The sequence below is a fragment of the Petromyzon marinus genome, chromosome 2 (genome assembly GCF_048934315.1).
Source record: "Petromyzon marinus isolate PM22_M1 ecotype Great Lakes invasive population chromosome 2, UKy_Petmar_22M1.pri1.0, whole genome shotgun sequence".
Lineage (NCBI taxonomy): Eukaryota > Metazoa > Chordata > Hyperoartia > Petromyzontiformes > Petromyzontidae > Petromyzon > Petromyzon marinus.
In genome coordinates this window covers 17,624,325-17,634,048 of record NC_133668.1, presented here as the reverse complement: position 1 = coordinate 17,634,048, position 9,724 = coordinate 17,624,325, and the positions used below count along the sequence as shown (strand labels likewise).

The 9,724-nt window shown below is 39.7% G+C and overlaps 1 protein-coding gene across 1 annotated transcript in view; it reads right to left on the bottom strand.

Annotated features, from left to right (window-relative positions):
* Positions 1-7,475: 7,475 nt before the first annotated feature.
* Positions 7,476-9,724, bottom strand: part of LOC116945702 (actin-related protein 3-like) — a 34,314-nt gene continuing 32,065 nt past the window's right edge. Inside the window, exon 12 of the mRNA XM_032960226.1 lies at positions 7,476-9,297. Coding sequence (XP_032816117.1) covers positions 9,202-9,297 — 96 coding nt within the window. The 3' untranslated portion in view covers positions 7,476-9,201. The remainder of the gene's footprint in view (positions 9,298-9,724) is intronic.

The following is a 9,724-nucleotide window of genomic DNA, read 5'->3' as shown; positions in this document are numbered from 1 at the left end:
ACTTTTATAAATTCTGCTTAATAGTATTGGTCGATAAGGCTAATCGGCTGATGGACTAAAACCTTTTTTAAAAAAATTGTACTTATATGTGGAGACAATAAAATTCTCCTTGTATGTGTATATTCCTTATAATACAGATAAGACGTTTTAACAGTATTCTCGTGAGAGTATTTTATTTTTTCCATAATATTTCCCGATGTTGCTTCAGTGCCAAATCATGTAAGGAAATAGCCATTCGGATTTCTTGCAGTGCAGTGCAAGTCTTCATGTTAAAGACCACTCCATAGATGCAGATATTTAGAGCTACTGCTAAGATCCCTTCAAGTGACCTGGTTCGTATAGTAGAGGGTGGCACTTTCCCATTCACCCTACCATAGAGAGTAATGTTTGCAGCAGGGCAGTCGAAATTCTTTTTTATTCTCGGAGCTGGAATTTATTCCAATTATAAACAGAACCAAATTGAATGTGATAATTTTGTGCAGTCATTAATGTCTAGACTGAGACTTTAAAATGAACTTAATTGAGAACTCAGTTTAATCACATGCAGCTACTTGGATTCAACCCCAGGATATCGGTGGTGCCAGCTCGACACAGTACTTATAGATAAAAGATCACATTTTACAATGTGGTGCATGTCTAATGTTCATAAGAAAGGTCATTGACAGCACTGTAGTTTACAGTGCACTGTTCCAGCACAAAGTGTAAATGAGGTTGGTGGGGTGCGATCCTGTCCTGTTCAAGGCCTCAGTTGCACCGTGTCAATATGAAGGCCGGAAATAAATAAAACAGTTCTTGCAGTAAGATGCTTGACCACACGGCTATTAAGAAAATCAATCAATAAAGGGATAATATATACAATGACCATGTTGATGTGCACTCAGCCATCTGGGAAAAAAAATAAAGAGTCTTCACAGCTGTTGCTAGGCTTGCGGAGGAAATCACCACTTCTTGGACCACCTGCCATGCCCCTAATGTAGTGTTATAAACTCAGTGACTTGTTCAAGTCTTGTGACCCATTTTCAGCAATTTAAAAACCACACGGGAAGCTCTCCCCTGCAGTGTTCATTGTGTCTCTTTCACTCTAAAGGCAATTGGATGCAATTGCTCACACCGCATGACAACACACAGCTTTCTCAAATTATGATTTTGTCTTGATCTGCAAGATGTCCCCAGAGCAGAACGACTCTTCATAGCCATGCAGATAATAGGTTGTTGAGAAACATAGCTTTGTTTCTCTGCATTTACAAAACAATAATGCGATGTACACATTCCTACTGCGAAAAAGGAATTGTGATTGTTACTTTTTAAGCTAGGATTAATTCTGTGGCATTAATAGTGGGCAACATTTGGTGCTTTGCTGTGGCTAAGAAAATAAAAATGACAGCATTATTGCCAGCAGACTTCAACAGTAAAAAAGCTTACATGTTATTTAAAAATGGTAAAACAAGTATATGACTTGGTAGCAAGTCAACAATGGTCCTATGCAAAACGTTGAATTTCACCACTGTCTCTGAATCAACATGGAAATGAGCATTCCCAATGCTCATTTGAGTATGAGGACACTTACTTTTGACGTGCAGCTCAGCCTACATCACTCTAGGTATCAGCAAACCAACAAGATTTCCACATTTTACACTGCAGAGCTTCTAGAGTAACACTGCATTCCACAACCAAAACATGTATTAGATATGAGTCGCCATCATAAGATTATTTACCAAGATGGCCTTACGTCTATACGCACAATGGCGCATGAAATAAAGAGAGAACTTTCCAACAAAAGTGAAATCTGTCTTGTCAGAGGCAAGACAATGACAAAAAAACCTTTTGACACATTGACATTAAGGATTTCTAGACCCATTTCAAACTATGTATAACCGATTGAGTATAACTATGTCACTCAAACAACTGCAAATAAGGCAACGTAGACGCACCGAAATGGCACAATTTAAAAACAGCATCATATATAACAAACCCATGCAGTAGATATTGGGCCAAATTAATATACTGAAGCTGAAACATCACCTTGGAGACATTGATACTTTTTTGCACGAAAATATCACGAGAGAACATTAGCCAACACGATAGAGTTCTAAATGTCGAGCTGATACTGAATCAGCACCTCGAACATTCCCTAGGAAAATCCAAAAATGATTTATTTATATATATAAAAGAATATATTTCACTGTGACCCAGTTTCGGGATGTTTCCAATGCTGCCATCCTATATCAGAGTATACTTTTATCCACATTTACATTTTTTATTATCCAACACTGTTAATACGCCAATGCCAAATGTATGAACTTAAACTTATTATTGCAGAATTCCCTATAATTATCTAAATTACTTTTTTATTGCATGGCTCTGAGTTTATTCAGTAATGATTAAAATACAAATCACCACTTAACACGAACGTTTATACTTGCAGTCCTGTCTCGAAATGCAATTTACTATTATTCCTTGACTTTATTTTTTATGATATTTACAGAATTTCATGCTATTGTAATAATAATTCAAAACTCCTAATACGGTAATGTAATTGTTGTCAATTGCAAAAGACATTCCGTTACTTAGATGATCTACAATATTCCTAATGACCGAAATTACACGGCAATTCAGATTTGTTTTTATGTATAACTGATTGCAGGAATCATTCCAAAATTATTCAGTGCAAGGCAGGAAAATGCCTACAGGAAATTCGCATGAACTATAATGGTTTAACCCCTGCGTGAAAAAAATATATAGCATCGAGATGGAGGGGGCCTTAATCACATATTAGGATGCTTTATTCCCATAAGGACAGCCCTTATGCAAATGAGGTCCCTCTGCTCAGCGTTCGTTGTTCGCGGTTTCAATCGAGAAAATAATTATGATGACGATCGTATTTTGGTAATGGTAATAATAATTAAGGCATTGCCTGATGATAATGATCATAATACACATTGGCTGATGATGACGTATAATGGCTGACTAGTGGTGAGGATAGCATTGGCTTACGTAGATTATGGTGGTGGTGAAGGATATTAGTTCTGGTAAGGATAATTGTGATGGTGGTCAGGAGAGTAGTAATTATGGTGGTACTGTAATATGGTGGTGGTGGTGGTAGTGTTTATGAGGATAGTAGTGATGCACAATACTGTAGATTCATTAGTTTGTATTGGCGCCTTTTAGCTGATAAAATTAAACCTATCAGAACATGCAGCTCCATGTGAAGGGGACAATGTGAATTGTTTCTCTGGGCAACTGCTAGTGAGGACACTGCTCCCACCAACCACAGTGCTCGAGCTGAGACCGTGCACGGGTTGGGACATTGCTCACCACAGCACTGTCACAAGTAAAGTCCTCATCTGAGAGTACTTTCGGTGCATGTGGTCGGCAAATAACACCCCCTGAGGTGGCTCCAAAAATAATGCTACATTTACTGGGGTTACTCAAGTAGGCTCGACAGCAGCAGGAGAACTATCAGTAGGGATGTAATGATGAATTGATTCGATTACTATTTGGTTCTAATGCTCACGATGCGCGCTTATAATTGTGCATGTGAGAATCAACATGGTTTTGATTCGTATGTAATTCGTTCATTCGTGACTCCTGCAGCCACTAGAGGTGCTTCAATGCAACACAATGAAAACAAAATGGTTCTTTGTTATTCCGACATCGTAGTAGTTCATCAAATCACGAATAAGCCTAAATTGTTAGCGGCCAGTTAACAGCACCCAGAGAGAGGTTCCAAAGGTGGGAGGTCGGTCGGATGAAACACCGGTTGTGTGGGTTACATTGTAGAGGGCCCGTTTTGCCATGGGCTTCCAGCACGGGCAAACAACTGCACCGTTGTTAAGGCGGGTCTGCACCCCATAGCCCAACATGTCTCCATAGCCACTATGCAGTCTTCATTCCTCTACACAGAGATTTGTAACCCTATGTAATCCAGTGTGAAAACGGGCTTGATGGGTCATGTAAACATTATCGACATTAAACATACACTTCGGTGCTGTTGTTCGAAGTCGTTGCGATCCTCTCTCCATTTGGATGGCAGTGTGACTTGTAGGTTTCTAACCTATTTATATCGATAGGTCAAAAATTGGCATAATCTGCAGAAGTATTCGACTCATACCCTCCGTTTGGCTGCCACTTATGAGCGACATCACCCCTCCTCACATCCATCGGGAGGCTAAGGCTGGCACGCTTTTGCAGAATATTCACACAAATTTCGATTTAAAGCTTTCGTGACTGCAAGGATTAATCTTCTTTGGTTCTTTCGGTAAAGTCACGTAGAATGAGAATAAAATAATAAATTGATAAAATAAAATAACACAATAAAATTCTCACGACGTTTCGGCCACAACGCAAGCGGCCTTCATCAGGTGAAGGGACGAGACTGTGATGAAGGCCGCTTGTGTTGTGGCCAAAACGTCGTGAGAATTTTATTGTTATTTTATTTTATCAATTTATTATTTTATTCTTATTCACACAAAGCCAAAGTCTGCGGTCAATCTCATTGGCTCACCTGCTACTATCATCACAGCACGCAGTGCGGGCCTATATGCCATGCCAGGACGCATCAGCAAAGTCACTGGAGCACGGGTAGCTCTCATACTCAACAAGGAACCAATTCCTCGGGGATGATCCTATGATCCAGTGGGATGAATGAGCCCTGCTCACCGTGCTCAAGAAATTACCAAGGCCTGTGTGCAGCAAGCCTGTACAGGTGGGGCTTACGCGACAACCCAATCTGTAGCTGTAGTGCAGGAGAGAAAATTACGTACATTGTTGAAGACTGACCGCTAACCAAGGTTAGTGGGCGGTCCGAGGACACTCATTGCATTGTGCAAATTATTAAGCTGGTTGCCTCAACACAAACACACCTATGATTAGCATGGTCGGCTCCATGCGATGCGAAAAAGTTCAACATACATAAAGACCCATTTTGAAAATGTATTAGACAAAGTGATGCTTTTAGGATAAAGACACGTGTTTGGTGCAGTCAGGTGCCCTCTACCTCTACTCTTCACCCCACCAATAATATTATAGATTTGGTTCCTGGCTTTGGCACAGATTAGGCAAAGTGCACTTTGGGCCAGCAACAAATTTCCAAGCAGCTCCCTTATCGAGCATTTCCTGAATACCCCAAAGAGCACGGGCCTAATTATTCACTAGCAGCCACAATTGAGATGGGATTTACTTGGGACGCACAGAAAATGGGATTTCAGATGCACTTTCCCTGCAAGCGATTGGATAACAGAAATATCTTCAGAATATTATAATTTTCCCTTATGATATTCTGAGCTGGTAACCAGATCGAATTGTTAAGCCTTTATATGAAACTAACTACTGTACAGTAATGATATAGGGAGATTGTTTAATCAACATACCAATTAGATTATTCAAGTGACCAATTGGCCTTCTGGATATGTACAGTAATACCCCGGTATACATCGGAGATGCGTTCCTGAAAAGTGCAACGAATATCAAAACGACGTAAATCAAATCAATTTACAGGGTAGGTAGAGGCGAAGGCTGAGCCGATGGATACGAGAAAGGAAGGATGATGCTGTCAGTGACATATAGGTTGAGGTGACGCAAATCAGGTCGTGTTATTAATAAAGTAACGACATATTTGAGAAACGACGTTAAAGGGGGATACGTAAATCGGAGTATTACTTTATTCCAAAGTAAAAACGTGGGGCCAGTTTTCACTTATTAAATTTGACCAGCAGGGTGTCCTATGAAACGAGTGTTACTGGGTTGCTTAATGTTATGGGTAAGAACCATCCATAATGCCAGGGCCCAATATTTTAATCATCTTTATTGTACGGCTCTAATTTTACCTTATGGCGGTACCCCGGGGTCCCATAAGCCCCCGGCTCTCGCATAAACATTATTTTATAATGTAAACAAAAACTTTGCTCTTTTTCACCAATTAGTTTGAAGAATGGTGGCAAGTGTTGTCTTGTTAAAATATGCCTTTAAAACTGAAAACTACTTACCTGCAGTACCTCTATTTAAATACACTATCGAAAAAATGATTTACACCCCTCTGTCAATCATTGTTTCTCAGTATGGATTTGTGAATACACTTTGTAAATTGTAGATAAAATAGTACGCGTTTTCAATGCACGGTTCATATTGCAACAAGCGTTTATACCAATTTTACTCTACATAGTGGGTCGCCGCTCCTATCTGCATTGATATGGGCGGTATGTGGGGACTATGGCTTAACCGCAAAAAAAAACTATTTGCACAGATGCATACGGACAAGAGAAGTATTTTGCCATCGATTGATCGTGGCTGCAGACATTGGTAGGTCACAAGTAATAATGAAGATAAGAGAGCAGTTTCACTGTATTATGCATACTGTTATGACAAATAAAGTACTTAAGTCGTGTAGGCAGTTTGAGCAGCTTTGGATAAGACTTATGATCCTGCCCATACCCGAGCATTGAGTGCATTCTCTTGTTCAGCTCTTCTGCGCATTCGTCCTCGCTGCGCTTGGACGACATAACAGAATGATCCGCGCCAGGTGGGTCGCGGCGTTTATGTGTGCGGTAGGACGGAGTCGCCAAAAATAAAATATAATTACGATTTTGACTTCCGTTTATTCGGGACCCTGGGGTCCCGCCATAATGTTCAATTGTCCATTAAACAAAAATCACTCGGCACAAGTACATTTTGTGCATGTATATGCTCGTGGGACCACAAAGATAGTCTGGAGATGTTGCCATCCTAAATACCCTTTGCCTGAGTATTTGATGGCTCTGAATGTGTTGATGGTCTGCAGCTTGACTCACCACAGCAGCATGCAGACATGCTGTGCAACATGGAGCTGTATGTCCACTATGAGAAATTATGCCGAGATGATGGCTCTACCATAGCAACGCATTCTTCTGTTGGCCCAAGAGCCAATGCCGACGTCAAAAGTCAGTATATGGTCACGCTCCAAACAGCTTAACAATGTATGATGTGCACCACCATGAGCTGGTTATCTAGTATATGATATGACCTCTATGTTCTCAGACTAAGTACCGCATGTAACAGTCCTCCAGCTGTCTCAAATGCGTCGTAACAATTTTCAGTAAGCTACTAGGCAAATACATTTTATAACTTTTTGGGTGTTGGAGGAAAACGGCATAGCTTGAGAAATGTGACAATTGAGAGACCATTTAAACTCTGCAGATTGGACAGCAGTTAACTTTTTGGTACCGTCTTCCAATTTCCTATTGCGGCCAGGGTTCTGAGTCTCGTGGTGATGTACTTTGAAAAGCCTCCTTTTGGATACATCAGAAAAGTAGGGTGGCTATTTGCAGTAGAGTATTCACATCAACCAACATCAGCCAGCACAGTGAAGTATGATATAAAAAAAACATGACCAGCACGGCATAGGGAGGCATTTGTCCAGCAATGGGTTGATATTGAGCTGAAAATTATCGTTACAACTGCTACCACATGTTTTAGTATATAACATTCAAAAATCATTCAGCTGCAAAGAAGTGCCTTTTATTGGAATGCTGTACCTTTCATACAATCAGTATTTAGATCACGTGAAAAATAACAAAAGGCGATACTGCAGATCCAACAACATGCAAAGTCATTGTATGGTATTCATTTCCGAGTATCCAGTGACAAACTCTACATGTTTATATTTCTAGTCACTTAAAACACCTTTGCTGGCATTCAGCTGAAAGTGTCACCAATTACAGTTGATATAGAAGAGTGTTTGGTCCACGCTGTCATTTAAAAATAGAATTGTCACAAATACAGCCACTCTCAGGGCTAAGGATAGATATTGGCATGTTTTGCTTAAACCAAGGGAATGCATCATATTTTCGGAAGAGGATGTTGAATTATCGCACACCCATGTGACATCACATTCGATGAATGCATTTTCAAAAATATCAATCCAATGATAGGTATTTAAGCAGACTACCTCAATACTGCACTTTTTTTGCCAAAACCCAGTTTAAAGTCATTACAAAAAAGGTATATTGTTTGGTCAGTCCACAATCAATTTAACATCAAAACTTGGATCTTTGGAGGAAATCTTATCTTACAAACACAACAAAATGTTTTCTGCAGTCCCAAATTACAATGCCAACTTGATTTTGATTAAAAAGTATATTTTCAGTGACAAGGTTAATTGTTTAATTTTTCTTAAATGTACTTATATACATGTTTAGTCATTCATTACTGCAAATTTGTCTCAAAATGGCGGCAATTAAATTGTGTCAAAATGGCGCCAATTACATTTGTGTCAAAATGGCGCCAATTAATATTTTTATTGGAAAAAAATCTTCAGAAAAAACTAAATTACCCACCTTGGAACCCTATATAATGCATGATGTACAAGTAGAAAAAGTAATGGCAGGCCGATTGTTTCACAATCAACCACTGGCCAGCCTGTCCTGATAAACCACTCTGTGTGCATTTGCCAAGACACAGTGTAATAAAAAGTTTGCTTTACCATTATCAATCACAACCGATAACCAACAAACATTTTTGCAGAGCATCAATCACGGAGAGTACATAACACGTTTTCTTTCAAGCAAAGCTGAGAAGCGGGTCCTGATTCTCTTGAGGAAGCCAATGATTCAGAGGATAGCAGACATCTATTTTTTGTATTCAAATCCTGTTGCCCAATCCATCTCAAAAGCCCACACAAATAGTGGTAACCTTTGTGGCAATTTCAATGAAGCACTTCTTTTTGTTTTTAAGCAATCCTCAAAACATTATTTTGAAATTGGCGTTTTAAAAAAGACTGGCAACACATTTATGAACCGTTTAAATGAGGCAGAATGGGAAAAAAATATTCAGTGTTTTGGCAAATTCAGAGCAAAGCTGACACTTCGGTAATGTGCTATGCAGATTATTGCCCACCACTAAAGTCACAATTTGTGACAGCCACCTTTTAGATAAAATATGTTGGTACTTAAGGCTTTTCATAATATCCCAGACAGCAAAGAACCATCTGATGATCAAGGGGCAGCCCATGACATCTGCACTGAAATACTTGAGTAATGCAAGGCAAGCATTTGCATACAAATAACATTTGTCACAAAATAAAAGAAAAATCAAACCGAGCGGAAAGGTATTTCGTAGGTGGTATGTGTTTTCAGTGTGTTGTGTCTGAGCTCTCCACACTGAAGGAGAAAGGGCTGGGAAGGCTTGGAAACATCCTGTTTGGCAGAACTCAAAAATAATGTGCAAGTGTTAGGACATCACGCCGAACACTGGGTTGTGACGGCAGATGCTGGGGCCATATTCCTCGTAATCCTTCTTGGTATGGCAAACCTGGAAGAACTCAGGCTGGGGGTCAATGGGGTGACAAAGCATGGTGTTAGAAAATTGTCCAACCTACTCAAAGTTGGGTCTGAAACAAAGCTCATATTATGAGCGAATTTTGGTTTAATTCATTTTGACATTGCAAGTTTTTTCAAAAGAAACAGCAGTGCATACAGCATTCGGCAGACCTGTAACATGTTGAGTTTTTTTCATTAGTGATAATGCATTGGCAGTGCTGCACAAGCACAAAAACAACTCCCATTTGTACAATAACACCAATAATTGTCTCTTTCAGGCAATGTTATTGACGAATGTGTTGAGTAACATGTTCAATGACAAATACCCCCTTTTCAATGGTACATCTAAGGTGCGCCAACATGGAACCCTCACGGTACAGGTGGTTTTCCACTGGCTATTTGCAGTGCCGAGCGAGAACCAAACTTTGATACCC